Source organism: Netta rufina, assembly GCF_964035555.1.
Source record: "Netta rufina genome assembly, chromosome: 3".
NCBI lineage: Eukaryota > Metazoa > Chordata > Aves > Anseriformes > Anatidae > Netta > Netta rufina.
In genome coordinates this window covers 29,044,343-29,062,634 of record NC_140125.1, presented here as the reverse complement: position 1 = coordinate 29,062,634, position 18,292 = coordinate 29,044,343, and the positions used below count along the sequence as shown (strand labels likewise).

General features: G+C 35.3%; 1 protein-coding gene across 8 annotated transcripts in view; it reads left to right on the top strand.

The window, feature by feature from the left end:
• Nucleotides 1-18,292, top strand: part of RGS7 (regulator of G protein signaling 7) — a gene marked incomplete at both ends in the record, with an annotated part of 263,440 nt that overhangs the window by 174,399 nt on the left and 70,749 nt on the right. For 6 of the 8 annotated variants that reach the window (XM_084284277.1, XM_084284271.1, XM_084284273.1 and 3 more), the window contains one exon: nucleotides 6,887-6,938. The exons of the other annotated variants lie outside the window; for them this stretch is intronic. In XM_084284277.1, the coding sequence (XP_084140403.1) occupies nucleotides 6,887-6,938 (52 nt within the window). The remainder of the gene's footprint in view (nucleotides 1-6,886; nucleotides 6,939-18,292) is intronic. 8 annotated transcript variants of the gene reach the window in all.

Below are 18,292 nucleotides of genomic sequence, written 5' to 3'. Positions count from 1 at the left end.
AAGTTGGAAGGTGAAGATAACATACCCAATAGGGAAGAAAGGTTTAACTGTAAATGTGTGAATATTGCTCTAGAATAGTTGTTCAGAGGCTTCAGAAACAAGACCCCCTGAGTAATGGACAAGATTCACAAATATCTAGATATTTTAATAGAAAGAGAAAACAGTGCAGCTGCCAGAACTGAAAAGTTCAGAGGCCATCCCTGCAGAGAAATCTTTACCTACAATACAAAGACCTGACCTACAAAAAACAGGCTAGCTACAATAATGTTCTCCATTTTTTCATGTTCCAAAGGATGACGCATTCCCTCCTGACAGTAAAATTGCTTCAAGTTTGTTTTAAACAAGCTGCTGTTGTATAGAAATAGCTAAAAGCAGTGGAGATTGTGCTTCCTTTTCACAAATGCCTTTTTACAGGCAAAATTATGCTTTTTCAGTTATTACTGTTGCCATCAGGAGGGATGTAAAATTGTAGTTGTAACTGCTTTTTTAAATAAGGTGGCTTTAAAAATAAATAAACAAATAAATAAATAAACCCTTGATCATTATTTGACTTATTTGGGTGTAAGGAGGTCCATTTCTGCAATAACAATTTAATTCAAAAGGGGGTGGATCTAAATATTACATACCTTACTCAGAAAGGTGATTTCTTGCTAGTCTTAACAAAGCAAAGCAGAAACGTAGGGTTAGTGATTAATGATATTTTCTGATCCATCCTAAACAGCCACATTGCCTTTGCCTGGTAATTTAAGCCCTGGGCTTAAGAAGGAGATGAACACCTACTACCCACCCTCCTCTACCCATAGGCACAGACATATGAGGGGCCCAAATAAGAAAAGCAAGATGAACCTTGGAAAGATCTTCCTGGAGCCAGGCATTACTCACAGAAGTGCCTTTCATTCATATCCACATAGGTAATAGTATGGCTGACCTGGTGAGGAATGCCTGATTTACCCTTTCATCTGCTAAACTTCTGTAGTAGCCTCCCAGGAAAAGAATAGTGATTTCTTCTACAAATTACACATTCATCCTAGGCTTCTCAACATTCTTTGTGGAAAATAGTGTTTTCTAACAACTTCTGTCTTTAGAAAAACTCCTAGGATACTTGAAACTAGGATAATCACATTCTATTTTATTTAAATTTTTTTTTTTTTTTTTAGTGAGATCAACTTGCCATTTAAAGTAAGCTAATTTTCAAAGGTGAAGTTTAAGTTCTGTTGTTTTATGACTTTTAAGTTGGAAGGCACACGTAGCTGAGAAAAATTACAGAAATGAGAACAGAATTTCTTGTTGTGAAAACATAAGTCTGGTGAAGTTAGCAGCAAAACTCATGGGTTTAGCAAGGTGATTTCATCTGTGGTATCTTCTGTTCTTCCACTGGGAATGCTTTCTGGATGAATGCATTTAACCAGGATGACATTCTGGTCTTGTTTTTCCTATACCTGAAGTGGAAAAAAAATATGTAGCAATCACTATAGGGATCTTTTAAAATCTTTGCTGAAAACTAATAGAGCAAGAATTCTAGTGGATCCTTCTGTGTTAGGGGGAATTACATTACTTCCAACATCACTTTGAGTCTCCCTGGTCAACTAACCATTCCTTGGATCGGTCTTGAGTCTCTGTGAAGTCTTCATTTTGAACCCTTAGGGGGTGTTTGAATATCACAGCTCTCCAGCTATCATCCACAGCTTAGCTGGATCATCTACCGTGTCTTGAGGGAAGGATTTTATTGGAAGATAGGTTTTTGCATAAAAAAGAAGTAGGTTATCTTACCCAGCATTTGGCTGATTTTATTTGGAAATTGCAGAAACAAGGACTAATAATTATCTCTTCAGCTCACGCACAGTATATGCAGATGCAGTTTAGGTTCCAATGAGGGAAAACATTTCAAACCATGTGTTTTCCTGACTGTTTTAACAGTGCCCTTTTTTAAATTCTCTGCTCATACACACTTTCACCTCACTGCCTTCCACACTCATCCCCTTTCCAATATGGAAGTAAACAGTCACAGAGCCCAAATCTTCATTGTTTCCAACTTCCTCAACTTCTTTTTTAATTATTTCAGGGTAACAGCGGAGCACTACTTGCGGGTGTCCTTTCTGTATGGGCTTGATATTACTAGACCAGTGTTCTTAACCTTCTCCTTTACCAGAAGATTTTTGCATCAACTGCAGTGAATGTAAAGCTGAATGTCTGTGAATTCTGCCATCCATCATACAAGGCATTTAAGGTCGTGTATAACTTATTTTTAGGAAATGCTTGATTTCTGCAGTTTGTAAAGACGCCCTGGTGCCTGTGAGAACTGCAGTAATATGCAAAGAAAGGTTTAAGTGTGATTCCTCCCCCATCCCAGTAATTGGGTTTTAAAAGATTTTACGGAGTGGAGCAGCTTCAGAAACAATTCTTTTCTTATTAATATCAACCAAGGGTAGCTGAAAGATGCTTAATGATTTCCCTCTTCAGTAATGCAGTTTAATGCATAGAAGTTAATCATGTTTTATAAAAGCTGATAGGCTGATTTTTACATGTGGCTATTTCATAAGCTCAGATATTATTATTGATTAATTTAATGGTAGAGCCAAAACAGATCTATTTTTTTTACCACAGGATCTCTCACCATACACAGCAGCCACTGCTCACAATTTGTTTAGTGTGGAGTAGGGGCTATTTTGCGGGATTTTGATTCATGTGACTTTATTAAAAGAAGGTTTATGGATTTCTGTGGTTAGCATCGGTTAACGATACGTCTATAATTCAAGAGAAACAGTGTGCATTTGTGAGTTCAAAACCAGTGCTGTCAATGGTCATAATGAACTTTGTGACAGCCTGTTCTGTTCCAAGTACTTAAGTGGTTCCACGATAGCACATGCCATGCTAGGTAAGCCTTATTTCTCTAGCTGCTGACTTGTACTGGCTGCTTATTCAAATTGCAGATGCAGTTAGACAAAGTGCCTTATCAGTGCATACTGATAAAATCTGGCAACGTTATTTCTGCCTCGGCTGATAAACAGTACTTGACTTTCCTCAAACCTTTCTACCACCCACCTTCCTTCCGGCTATAAGTGGAATGTCATGGGAAAATGACAGATGTTCCCTCTTTAATACTTGTTCTTGATGAACTGCTTCACATTCTTCTGAGGAAAAGTAAAATTCATTCAGGTTTTCTACATTTCACAAAACTTCATATTTTCTAATCTTGTCTTGTAAAATGTTTGTGTTGAGTTACAACATTTTATACCATGCCTGAAACTCTCCTAGGGACAATCATTACCTACACAGGGTTTCTAGATCATGAAATAAGTCAGAAATAAGAAAGCAATATGGTACTTTGCTTTGGTTAAAGTACATTTCATCTACGGTTTATTTCTCATGTAATAAGGGCTTTACACCATCAGAGACCTAATATGTTCTTAAGAAATAAAGGTACGTTCTACATTTAGCTTTTGGGGATTCACAAATGCATATTGTATGACAATTGTTCGATCTAGGAATTAGATCTAGAAAGAATCCAGAAAGAATCCAGAAAATTTCAGCATTTGTCCCCATTCTGCAAGAGGTAGATCTTTCCTTTTTTCTAGTTTTGTGAGACTCATCTGCCTTCTGTGTGTTCTTTTCTTTTCTTTTCTTTTCTTTTCTTTTCTTTTCTTTTCTTTTCTTTTCTTTTCTTTTCTTTTCTTTTCTTTTCTTTTCTTTTCTTTTCTTTTCTTTTCAGAATAACTGCTCGTGTTTCAGAGGTAATTTAAATGATTTTTTTTTTTCCCAGGCATAACTTACCCTTCAGATAACTTGCACCCCTTTCAAATATCATGCAGATAATTCAGTATTTTTGATAACTCTTACTGGTTCTCCATAGCTATTAGAGAATTAGAGATAGAAGGGAAAGAAGTATTAGAACAAATTTCCCCTTATAACACACACATACATGCATCTCAGCGCTGCAGAATCAGGAGTTGTTTTGTTTATTTGGCTTGGTTTTTGTTTTCTACAAATGAACCCACAGTTTACCCGCATGAAAATGCACAGCTTTCCTTAAGCATTCTGTGGTGTATTTCATCAGGCCTCTAACTTAAATGTTCTGACCTCATATAAATATTTCTCTCTCTCTCTCTCTTTTTTTTTTTTTTTTTTTCTCTCCTGTACTTTGCTCTGTAGTCTTATCTTCATGTCAAAATTAATTTTGGGCATGTTCACGGAGCTGATTGCAAGCAGACTTGAACTTGTTCCCACTGGGAGCTGGCTGGCTGGATGCCAGCCCCAGCCACATTGCAGTGTCTGAGCTGTTGAGTTACACTTCTCAGCAGGCCCCATTAAATGCATCCGAGCACCATGCAGGTAGGGCCATAGCTTGCAGCTGGGAGGCAGCTTGTGCCTGCCCAGGTCAGAGCCTCAGTAAGGAGAGCTCATGCCTGCCTGCTATTCCATGACAGAAAGACCCTTATCTTTCACAGTCTCTCTCCTTTCAGAGACTCAAATAAGGAAGACATTTAATAATAATCTGTACTTATCTATAATGTTACTTGAAACCCTTTCCCATGTTATAAGGTTTTCTTTCTGATGGATTTTCTCTTTTGGTTTATCTTATAACATGTTATGAAACCTTTTATTACCGCTTATGTACTTTGCTAATTAAAACTCATGTTCTGTTTTTACTCCCCTGCTTTTATCTCCAGAGGGATGGTGGTGCGGGGATGCTTAGACTTAGTAGCATACTTATTCATTTGTGCTTTTTGCCTGATCTCTTTCTGAGCTTAGTTGATTGGAAATTGCCAGTGAGGTTTTACCAGTCTGTCATTATGCTTTTTCTCTAAAGGTAATTTAACATTTAATACGGCTTTTTCAATAACTTTGATCTCCCTTCCATCTCTTCATCCCTTAGTTTACTTTCTTCCCAAGAGACTTTATCTGCCTGAGAAGACCTTCTCTGCCAAGAGATCTTCTTTTGGCATTGGCTCAAAATCACAAGACAGAATTAATTTTTCAAATTTCATCAGGGTAGGAGTATATCTTATTTCTCAAGAGAAATTTGAAGTGTTTATGAGGAATTTTGCAAGTATTCCCACAACCATAAGAACTCTGCCTTTCTACTTCTGAAAAGGCTCTCCCCCTGTACCTTTCTCCAGACATCCTCTACCATAGCTGCTACTCCCCCACAAGCAACATCTGAGCCCCAGCCAGTTTCAGTTTAGGACCTGCTTGAGTGCATATAGTATATTTGGTATCCTCCCTCATTGGATTCTTCTTCAATAAGCTCACCTTGAACCTGTGTAAACAGAGGTTAAGATTACTGTTAGCAGGACAGTGATATGGTTATGTTTTCCTTCTTGGGCCTCTTTAAAGATGCACTTTAAGCCCCTAAGGAAGGACAGCTCTTCCCCCCCAGCTCTGAAAACTTAAATGATAGTAACTTTGTGCTTTATATGACTGGCATGGTTACTTTTATTTTATTTTACTTTATTTTATTTTATTTTATTTTATTTAGTTTCTTGCTTCTTTGGGATTTGTTGAGTACTACTATTTATTGCTTAGGAGTTTGCTTTCTGTTTACATCTGTGCTTATACGGGTCACTGATTTTGGTGGCATGGTGAAAGAACAGTTGGTAGGAAGAATGACTTATTAGCCTTCCATTACAAAGCAAGAAACAACTGACAAGAAACTTATCTCAGCCTTTGAAGTTTGCTTGTAATTTTATTTTACTATTTTATTTTCCTTCCCCTTCCCTTTCCATTTCTCTATTTCTATTTCTATTTCTAATATATATCTTTAACCTCTTAGCTCATTGTTACTTAGTACGTAGCAAGTCCTAAATTGCAGCTGTTTGTGTTGATGGGTCATTGTTACAATAGAGATAGATTTTTCACAATACATGTTTAACCTAACAGTAGGTGTGAATGTGTCACCATTCAGTCCTCTTGACTTCTATATCAACATTAAAACAATTCTAAGGGAAGTGAGCAGCAAGAGAAGTTTCCATTTGTGCACCTGGAAGATGTTTTGAGAAAAAACAATAGGAAAGAGAGAGTAAAGCAGGTTTACCTGAAGAGGTATCTGTGGTTTGAAATACTGCACAGACCGGTCCACATGTTTAATTAGATTAATTGAACTTCTCAAATAGTATATAATTTTTGTGTGTGTTTGTATTTATATGAATGCACTATGCATAAAATAACCCTTAGATTTTTGCAAGAAAGTTAGTATGTTAAAAAGGAAGTTATTGGTGTGAAAAATGGCTAGACTGTCTTATATTCTTTATTTGGTACATGGGAAATATTTTAACAATGCATTTCACACTCTTTTAATAAACGTAGCATTGAAATACTTGTTGATGTTTTTCTTGGCTTTCAATTCAGATACCATATTTAAAATGACACTTGATAAATAATTAGGAAAAATATAGGTTTCCACAAATGAAAACAACTTTGATAACTTTGTGAAAATAGGATGTGTTTATTGGCATTTTTAAACAAATAACTCATAGAAAAGTGTATTGAATAGTAATATACCCTGATGAAAACTCTTCAAAATCAAGAACTAAATGTATCCCAAAATATGTTCCATTTTTTCACCTTCTAAAACTGATTCTTCAGGTCATGTGAGAGGTGTGTTGCTAGGGAAGATGAAAAAGAACCTCAGTACCTAACCTTTTTTTTTTTGTTCCCTTACTTTTAAAAATAAGAAGAATGCTTTGTTCTTCTTCTTCAATGCCATTCTGACACTAGTGCAATAAAGGAGTGTATAATTTTCTGTTTTGATGCCTATTTCAAGTTAACAATATAATAGATCTACCAAAAATGTAAATTGATTTTGAAAAACAGTATCAACCCAAGAACTGTATAATGCTTGCATTGTCTAACTTGAGTTCCCTACTTTTTTTTTTTTTTTTGTCTATAGACACCCTATTTTTGGCCATCAAATTGTTGGGAGCCGGAAAACACAGACTATGGTCAGTGTGGAAATCTTTCCTATTTCTCTCGGGATTATGTATTATATGAATGAACACATCATTGTAATCTGTCTTGTTTAATCATCCCACTATTAAAAACATAATTAATGTCATGTAATTCCTATGCAAAAATTGCTGATATTGAAACAAGTGTGTTGTTACCTTTTTCAAAGTTTATTAAAGTGGGAGTCAGATTTGGTATTATTCTGAGGAAAAAAAAAAAAAAAAAAAAAAGCCTCAAAGGGCACCAAACCTTAACTTGCCATTTATATTTGATGTTTCCTTCAGAAAGTGTAATCATTTACAGTGACAAAATCTCAGGGAAGCAGAGGACATTTTATTGATAGCTGTGCAATAATTATTCTCAGATTCAGACCCAAAGATGTAACTAGTTTAGATCTCTTATTTCTGACAAACAGGAAAAAGAAATAAAATAAAAATTGTTATGAAAACTAATATGGTTCTAATATGAACTGTATTGGAAAATACCTTATTTATTTCCCTGTTTTGTGGATTTCTATTCACAATTTATACATTATAATTAATTATGTATACTTTGGAAATTCTAAATATAATAGGTATTAAAGTATTGCAAAAAGCCTTAGGCTAAGCTTTTCAAAAATGGTAACTAAAATTAGATGCTTCTGAACAGCAGACAGTGACCTAATTTTTCAAGAAAATGAATTATCTGTGAGCTGTCTCCATTCTAGTGCAGACTGTAAGTACTCAGATCATCTGAAGACCAGGTCACTTATTTAGGGCATGTGCATGATAGCTTATCTTTACAAAAAATAAAATCTGGAGTGTCTGCTGCCTTTTGGAAATTTAGGTTGATATTCACTTGTAATAAGGATTCAATCTCAGCTCTTGGAAGCTGAAGACTGCAGGGATCAGTGTAAGGGTGGATGGTTCCAATGGACATGTCTTGCTTTTTTGGAGCTGACTTAGTTTGATTTCAAATACGTTGCTAAAAACAAAAACACAATTTCATGCTGAGACTCTCAGCAGAGATGAGTGCCTTCAATGTAAAGTTTGCAGAGTGCCTCATTCTGTAGAATGAGAAAAATGTTCATTGTTCTTATAACATGATGATAAGCGAAGATGTCCAGCAAGTAGTTATCAAAAGCTACAAAGGAGAAAAGATTCACTCAAACTGCATCTGAGTGATTAGGCACTCCATCCAAGGGAAATAATCTCTGAATGAGACATGTTTGATTTACCACTTATTGCATTTTTTTTTCTTTCCTTGAAAGTGTTATTTGCTTTCCTCAAAGGGACACTTCAGTATAGTCTTCTAATACGTTAAAGATCAGAAAATAATTTGCTGTGGTTTTAAGAGACATTGAGTTGTTCAGCTCTAGTGTGTATGACATTACTGGGAGAATTTTAATAAATAAGCATGCACTTAACAGGTCTGAACTTGAGATCAGGCTGAGAAAGTTTCTATTCATATCCTTTAATCTAAATTAAGAGAAACTATAGTTTTCTAGTAACAGCTAGTCACTGGCTTGGGCAATGAATTATATACATATGTCAGTATATTATATTATATACATAATGTCAGTCAGTGAACAGAATTCTTAAATAATCTATGCAGTTTTTTCATACCAGAAACAAAATTTAATTTGCTATCAGATTCTTCCCTTTGTTGAGCAGTACTTGCTTGAGAGCTTTTGAGATCTAATATAAGACCTGTAAAATATGTTCCAGTTGGTGAATTTAAGTTCTTCTGTTGCAGTTGGGTGAAGGAAGGGAAAATCTCAACCCTGCCATGTCATTTCTCCTTTGGAATCAAGAGCCAATAAGTAACCTACCTACAGCCTACACTAGATCTACTTAAGGCAGCTGTGAGTTGCCAGAATTGGCTTAGGCTAGAGCATTCACAGGAAAGTAATTTTTTATGATAACTTTTCAATAGTATTTTTATTGGGTTAGCCTCTTCCCAGTCCCAGAAGTTAGCCTTTGCCTTGTGGCCTGAGGATTTTTTTTTTTTTTTTCTGATAGCTTTCTCTGCATACAAACAGAAGGAAGACAAGGGAACTAAATAAGCTTCTTGCAAAAAGGATCACGTATCTGTTGTAAACAAATGGTCATCACAACAGTAAAGAAAACTCAAATATATAATACTCAAAAATCCTAAGTAAATCTAAAGTAGGATTGAATTTGATGATATTAAATTCCATCCCAAACACACTCCAAAAAGGTTCTGCAGATTTTCTCAGTAATTGTTACTTATTAGAAAGTATAATAAATAGAATTTATGCTATTACAGGTACATAATTGCCTTTAGTGCTTGTCATGTGTTATTGTACTATGCTGTGCTTCTGTTTAAATGGACATATTCAGAACAAGCTTGAATCTCTACCTCCTAAAACAAATGACTGGCAGGCATTAGGAGTGTCACAAGCAAGCAAGCAAGAAATAGGCTTTCTCTGTAATATTTCTTTATCAAAGCTAATAACAAAGCAAACCACTTTCTTTGCCATTGACCTAACTTTACAAGTCTTTGAAAACGCACTAAAATTTTATTTTAATTTAAAAATTGCACTCAACCATTTATCATTACTCAAGCATGGCTGTGCTACTGTCCAGAATGCAGAATACAGCCAGAAAAATAATCAAACTAGAAATTAAATGATCTTGAGGTACTGCAATTACCAGAGCTAACTCAAAAGGAAATATCCATATATCTTTGTAAAATAAGTTAGTATCTTCTCTAAAATATCATTTGTTGACCCATATTAGACTTTAATATTACATATTTTCATTAAAAAAAAAAATTCTTAGAAAAATGTAAAGAAAACAAAAAACACAAAACAAAACAAACAAACAAAAAATCTTCCATAATTTCAAGAAACTTCAGGCTACTTCTCATAACTAAGCCATAGTGCAGCACTATGTCTTGGTGACAAAAATAGAGCTTTGACTAACTTACTGTACATCAACATGAAATTGTATAGTATTTGGCTATGATTTTAGCTATGTAAACAGTGATCAGATAGTCATTCTGAGGCTACTAAGAAATGTTAATATTCACAAACTGTGGAAAATCTCCTTTTCCTTCCCTTGAAAATCATGCCATAAAATATATCAGGATAGATGTCTCAAATTACAAATATTTTTTAAAAAGTTGGGTTCTTTGATTCTGTCTATTGAAGAACCATTTTAATGCCTTATACCTTGAAGTCCACTCATACAAGACACTTTGTTCTGTGCAGAACCCCATTGGATTCAGTGAGATTTTATTAATAAAAATATGCACGTTTCTCTTTTTTATTATTATTTTTTGTTGACTTTTTAAGTCTGGTGTAGTTCAAGTCACTTTGCATTTCCTGTTAAGCCATGTTCCTGAATTAAAATTTGGTTTTGTAACATATAGAATTCGATTTCAGTTCAAAAAACAGGCTCTGGAAATGAATGAAGCTGTGCATGCTATCTACCTATAAACATTTTTCTTTTCGTGTAGATATAATTTTTTTACTAACATATTTTTGCTCTAGCAGATTAAAAACAGTTAATTTTATTAAGATATAATTAAAGATGGGCACTTTTTAAATCCATTTAATCTAAGAATGGGTAAATATAATATCACATATGAAATTATTATCCCATATACATATGGCCTCAGCTCTCATGGGATTAGTCCGAATCTCTTGGATGTGTAGTGAAACACAACTGCTGCAAATTTGATGAGTTTGCATTCTTACTGTTCTCTTGTTTGAATGAGATAACTAAGAAATATGAGGGGTTAGGGGAAAACTTCATTCACAACAAAATGCAAATTGTTTTTGAGTTTGAAAATCTCAAGCTTAAGCCTAAGCATGACCATTTAAAATGTAAAAGAGTTTTGGACCACTACAACACAACAGTCAATTATATAGTTATATAGTTGCAACTATATAGTTGCAAGAACGTGCTGTTTCAGCCTTGTGATTTTTGTGTGTGCCTTTCTCCCAGAGAAGTTAGAAATGGGTGAGTTTTGCAGAATTTCAGTAGGTTATGGAGAACACAGTAAATAACTGATACTGCAATGTGAGTTTAAAAGCACCTCTTTGTGTTCAATAAATGACAATAAGTAATATATTTTTCTATATATACAAAGTAAATTCTTAAATTCTGCTGTTCTGAAGAATGACAAATTTTAAATTATGTTTAGTAAATTAATAATTTTTTTTTAGCCCTCTAGTTAAAGACATGCTGTGAATGTAGTGTTCTAGGAAGTTAGAACACTTGCAAGAGATAATGCCTTTATTAATTACTCCCTTTGAGTATATGCTTCTTTTCTGAATAAGAACAAGCGCTGCCTCTAAACTTCTATGGCAGTTCTATAAACATTCCTATCCAGTCTGATTTACAGTAAAATATAGAAATAATCTACCTTTGGTATATGAAAGTTGTTGTCTCAATGCAATTGCTCTCCAGCCTTTTTGTGAAAGCAAAAGTCCATCTGTTTTTTCTTGATAATTCAACTAACAATTAAGTCCATACATAGCTTGCTTCTTAGAGATACTTTCTTATTATATAAATTAAACTGACATAGGCCTCTCTATGTTCAGCCTCTGTTGCTCCCTTCCGAACATGAGCCATAGCACCTGGCTCATTTACTTCTCTGCAAAGCTTGCAGTCATACTAAAAAGTACATAGTACATAGTGCCTGTAAAGTAATTGAAATAATCAATTTTTTTCATATATCGATTTTTTTTTTCATAATTTTCTCTCTAGTGTTTGTTGCCTACTTCTTTTACATACCTACTTTCAAATTCCTCTCTGAAATATTGGTTATGTTAGGAATTTTCTTTCTTGCACAATTTTCTGAACTCTTTTGCTTGGAATAACTGGCAAGAAGGAGGACTTCTATATAGAGGAGGATACAGAGGAGTCATTATATCCTTTCTTTCCCCAAATGCTCAGGCAGGACTCCCTTGGCAACAGCTTAGCAGTAAGCAGTCTGGATTTGAGAAATATTAAGCCCCATTGCTTGCCTGAGCTCTGCTGGAAAACTGCATGTGCTCAGCATCTCTGGATATTAATCCATAAATATGAGTCAGTAGCTTGGGGCAAAACTGGTAGCAGAGTAGCATTTTGTTCTATATAAATTGTCAGATATGAATAAAAATGTATTTATTAAAATGTATGCCTTGAGAATGACGAGAAATTTACCAATACAGTGTAAATAGTTTGTGGATAGCTCTGTAATTCTATAATCTTGATTCTTGATGCCAAATATTTATTTTTTCAACAGTTAGTGTCAGCACGAGTATGTCAGCAATGACTCACACAAGTAATTCTCTTAGGTTCTAAATAGATCCCTCTTTTAACGACCCACCTCAAAGAATCTCAAAATTTACTCTATTTCCAGTTGTAGTAAGAAACAGACACTTTCCACCAGACTCAACTAATTTATTATTTTTTTTTATAAGACTGGCTTGTGGCTCTTTAAGTGGATTTTCTTTGAGAAACTACATATACAGAACGTGTTGGCTAAGCTCTTGGTGACAGGTCTAAGTGAGGGCTACAATCTGTCAAACAGAATTGTCCCTCAATAAATGTGGCTGGGTCCAGTGCTTGCTATGCACAAAATTTAATCTGCGCAGAACACAATGAAAAGTACTTTGGGAAAGAGACCTGTGTTAACAGAAAGATGTACTAGGTGATCTACAAGGGTTTTTTTGTTTTGTTTTGTTTTTTCCACTCTGGATTTATTCCATTATATTACTCTATAGGGCTATATCATTTACTCTTTAGGAGCTATCTCTGTCATATAAATGATGAAAAGAAAGTCTCACTTCAACAAACATGTCCTGAATGTTTTTTCTGAACCTTGCTAATTCTGACATTGACAAACTACCACAGAGAGGGCTCTGTAAGCAGGAGGCATTTCCTGAAAATGCTCTCCAACCAGATCACAACTTCAGAGTTTTTTACTTACCCTAATTTTTCTTTCCGTGTATGTGTAAATTTCCGTATGTGTAACATGTAAAATGTGTTTGGCCAAGACGTTTGTATGCACACGAAAGTATGCACATTACTTTAATAGCTTTATTTAAAAGCATTGATAATCTGCATCTAGGCCCCATATAAATAGAGATATAATCTATCACTATAAGTTCTGAGATTTATAAACATAACTCATAACGTTCAGAATTACTTTCAAATCACCGTTTGTGGTTTTTGTTTGTTTTTGTTTTTCTGTTTCATTATTAATATGAAAATTAGAGCTTTCAGGCCATGACAAAACATGTATTTTTCTGTAGCCTTGCTACTGCCAGCCCTTTGCTGGGCGGGCACTGAGTAGCTGACACCTTTGTCAAGTAATGACCATCTTCTGATGCTGTCCCTGTAGCTGGCTTTTGCAGTTTAGAAGAGAACTCTCTCCATCTTTTGTTTTCTCTGCTTTGTCTTGGATTGCACATGCCCTAAGTGGTTTCTATGCAAAGTCAATGTATTTGGATTTGTTAGAAGTTTTATATCAAATTCATATGAGCCACTATTAAATGAGAACCAGTGAGGAGATAGATTATTAATTAATTAATTTATTTATTTATTGTGCCAATACAGTTGATTAAATTCTTGAATGCAAATTTGCAAATTGAAAGAATTATGAAAGAATTATAAGGAAGCATGAAATAATTCAATGGATACTATTTTAAATTAGATTTGACAGCAGGATATTCCTTAACTGATCCCATAATTTAGGTGGGTTGGGTGTTCTTTATTCTGAAACCTTTTTTTTTTTTTTTTTTTTTTTTTTGTCAACCTGCAGAATTTTATCAGGCAACATAATCTGAGGAATTTTCTGTGTAAAAGATGGATTTGCCTTTTCTAGGTCTTGAGCTCTCTGTTAATTTGGAATTGGTTTTCTTTCTTGCCCTTTGTTAATATACAAAATTGTAATTAATTTGGATCTACCCTTCTAAATTTATAATCAAATCACATTCCTTAAATGATACAGAACTATTGTGATCACAGATTAAAAGGTAGGACTATTGATAGATATTATTGGTATTAAATGGTAGGACTATTCCAGAAATTATGTTTTTGACCATTTGGCAGTTTAGTGCACATAAACTATCACAGTCTTACTTGTATTTAATGTTCTTAGTGTTTACTGAAGTGTAGTTCTTAATACATGAGGCTGACCCATTTGTACACCTAAAAGAAAGTTATCCTCTTTTTTTTCTTTTCTTTTTTTTTTTTTTTTTTTTTTAAAGACTAGGTGAAACTCACTAGCTGTCACACTGTCACAAAGAAAAAAAATATATATATACTTTTTTAGAGCTGACCTAAAGATGGCATAAATAGTCCTGGAAATCCTGATGCTTAAATAAGATAGTTGTTTTATTGTTTCTATTCTGTAGTCATGCTCTGTGCTGATTGTCCTGTAATTCTCCATCTGACACAGATGATCGTATATGGAGAACTTCTGTCAGCCCACAGGGCACTTTGAAACCCTTGGAGCTTACAGTATTTCCTTTTTCCTTGCTCTTTAAATGCTGACTAGGCAGGTACACACAGACTCTGAAACCAGAAGTTTTTACTCAAAGAAACTATAAATTTTATCTGGTCTAAGTGAAGAACATGAGTGTTTGCTGAGAGTTACACCCACCATCTGGGGCTGAATCAAGCTGTAACACTATTGGCACTAGGACAGTTATATAAGGAGTTTAAGTTTGTGTATATGGTGGTGGATGTGTAGGTGGCATTATCTGTGGTCTTCAGAGGCCCAGTTGTATTTCCATTGAATTTAGCTGAGGCTTTTTCTCTGCTCTGTGGAGCAGAGATTTAGGCCCCTTTTAGAAACAAGTTTAAATTCCCAACTTTAACTATTGGTTGGAAGCTTCTTTTTTTTTTTTTTTTTCTCCTTTCAGTAAGCGTATGTAACACAGTGCATTATCAGTCCAGTTCCTTGATTCTAGAATAAAACCTGTATTTATCAGAAAGAAATAAAAAAAGAAAAAAAGTTCTCAGTGAGCTTTCAAGTACAATCAAGCAGTCAAGAGCAAGAAACAAAGGTAGTTAACCATTACAATGGATTATTTTGGATATATCAGTTTAAAAACTTGCAAGAGAGAAAGCCCAGACACCCTCTTCATGCAGCTATTTGTAGAATGCTTCTGATTCTAATTTTAAACTCTGAAATTTTCCAGGTTTTGTGAACACCTGAGCAGAGTTTTCCAAAGTGTTTTAGTACTGTTTTGTGGTTCAGATGCCCATTTATATACGTCACTGGCCATCTTTCATTATGAATTGTTGCATATTAATACTGTTCTTAAATGGCTGGAAAATTTTCTCATGCTAATCAGTAACTTGTAAAGCATATAGCATCTAATACACAGTTCACTTTAGTGGAGGCAATTATGTTGATTGCAAAATCCATCAGAATACACTGGCACTAAAAATAAGATGGTATGTGGCTGTCCATATATAGTAAATTGAGGTTATTAATCAGACCCTGTTCCCTGCTTATCATTCATCCATATGTTAAGCATTTTTCAGCACCCTTGTCAGAGAATAGCAAAGGCATGCAGCTCTGCAACAGAAGGTAAGCAAGATCTGTGGGTGTCAACAATGCAAGCAGGGGCAAAGTCCTCACCGTCAGGGTTGGAAGTGAACAGGAAAGTCCTGGCTTCAACCAGGAAGTCAGAGCAGCACTGGTAAGGTTCAGGGCTGGTTACAGGCATACCTAGTGTAGCTCAAGCAGGGGCCATGGGAAGTATCTGTGCTTAAATGCAGCTCCTGGGCCAGTGGGTGCCACAGTAGCTCTGGATGGGCTGTCTGGGGCACTTATAGTTCCTTGGAGCACTGAGGGTCCTGAGCAGGATCCTTAGGGGTCACTTTCAGTAAAGGTGGCCCTTTTATTTGTTGCATGTACTGCAGTTGAATGGGCCTCCACCTGTGCTGCTTTAGAGAAGTGTAGGCTCAAAACTAGAACCTGCTTCAGGACTGACCCAAAGAATAGCTGCAGCCTGGTCTTCTTGTTCCTGACATAGACAATTAATAGTACTCTCCTTCATAAAATGGTGATTGTTGACTAAATTTAGATCCTTTTCCCTTTCTTTGAAGACTTTCAAACTTTCTTTGTTCTTTCAGCATCCTTGCTTTAAAGCATAAACATTTCTGGCTTGGAAATGCCTTGTGTTCTAATGTGGAGCAGTATGACCACAAGAAGATATGTAAGAACAAAAATAGAATATTTTGACAACTTACTTCCTTCAGGCACAAGAGCAAACTGCAGAATTTTACAGATTCTGTCAAACTGCCAATACACTACAATTACCAAAGACCATCCGATAATGATGGAGTCTGATAATTTGATGGAATATGCAGTTCCAAACATCTCTCATTAACAGATCATAAATGAACACTGATGAGCTGAAAATGTCTTCTCCATTATTGTAATTTCCATTCTACAAATGCAGATGTTCATGATTTTGGGGAAAAAAATGGGAAACACAACACTGGGTGTGATGTCATTAACTGCATCAAGTTTTTGTGCTAGAAAACCATATGTGAAGATAGAGAAGTGATAAGCTTTTAATATCAGAACCTTCCAGCAGATTTTAGTTCCATATCAAGCTGTAAAAACACTGAAAACTCATACAAACCATGAGATTAGAAAAGCAGACACTGTCATTTTCTGAAATGTCAGAGGATCATGACTCTGCTTTGAGATAAGAACAGGAGACTCACTGACATCACTCCCCCTGCCCCGACGCTCAAGGTCAAGTTACATGTTTCGGTGCAGAAAAGGAATGGTACCAGCAAAAGGCAGCAGAATCCATATTTCAGATCTCATTGCTCTAAAAGCTGAAAGAACAAAAGCATATTTTCCTGTGTCTTGAAAGGTTCTGGCTGGAAATGAAAGATTTTCACATTCTTCTTGCATTCCAGCTTGTTAGTGAATTTTGCAATGGACAAGCTGAGGATTTATGCCAACAAGAGTGTGAACTAGTGAACTCAAATTCCTGAGCTACTGCCACCTTCTCCTGTGACTATAGGAGTTCTTATATAGATCCTCAAACATGCACTTTTATAATAAGGATGTAATTGTTAGAACATTCTTCAGAACTATTTTCTTCTTCTTTACTAGTAAACACGTCATATTTCCCAGATAACTAAATCTTTCTTGGGCATATTCTGGCACCTAGAAATATTTTTGACTTAAAGAATCTAGGCCACTGGGATTATAACCCTTAGATTCCTGAAAGGGAGGGCATCTGGATATTCCAGAGAAAATGTCTGAAGCCAGAACATCATTTTTTGAATCTATGGACATAATGAAAAACAAACATTCTTGTATGGACTATATGCCATGGAACTGGAGCAAACAGGTCATTAAAAGGACGCTGGGGGAAGACACTGCAGTGCACTCACACAGTGAAGATGGGGTTTTCTCAGACACAATATCAGGTTAATAGTATGGCAAGCTAATTCCATTCTCACCTACTCCTGGTGACCTGCTGGTTGTTTTGCCAGTGCTGAGAACTCAGTGATCTGAAGTTTCTTCATTTGTTAAAGCCTTCCCTGACAGAAAGGTGGACAGTCAGCCACCTCTACAACAGTGACTTTTGTTGGATGTAGCAAGGGATGCTAATCCCAGAATATATCCACTGTGGGACTCAAAGAACTGCTAAACTAATTAGGGGTGTCTCTAACAGGGACTATGAATATAGGGTTTACAAGAGATTAAGCGTGCACAGAGAGCAGGGAGATTGTTTTGTTTCTGTTGAGATGAAATTAGGTTGCTTGAAATAGACAAATTTTAACACTTAGAATTATTAGAACTGTCTACACATTTCTATTAAATATACATTTTATTGCTAATATACATTTTTATTGCTAATATTTTCAAGGAATTTATGAATGTTTTTCATGTTCAGTAAATAACTGATTTAGAAGGAAAAGAGAGGAAAATGCTTTACTGTCACAGGAGCTAAATAACGAATAGCATTTTTGTCCTCAGTATTTGCCTACCACTGTACTTATTGTGGATGAAGCCTAAGTACAAAAGAATTCATCCCCCCATATTTTTGTGGCATTCCAGCATGCATGCCAATGCACTAGTGTAACTGTATCATATTATTAAAATGGATGGAAACTGAGGCTATAGAAACTCTTTGACTGATGTACTTGTTGTGTGATTAGTGGATTTGTTTCTCTATTTGTAAATTTTGCGGACACAGAGATTGCACTGGGGGGATATGGGAGTACAACAAACAGAGGAAGTGGCCATGGCTTCTTAAGGGAATGGAAAGCCAAAAAAAAAAAAAAAAAAAAAAAAAAAAAAAAAGTGAAAGAAAATAGATAACATGTACAAAATGAGGAAAAAATAGGCAAAAACTGTGTCAAATTAT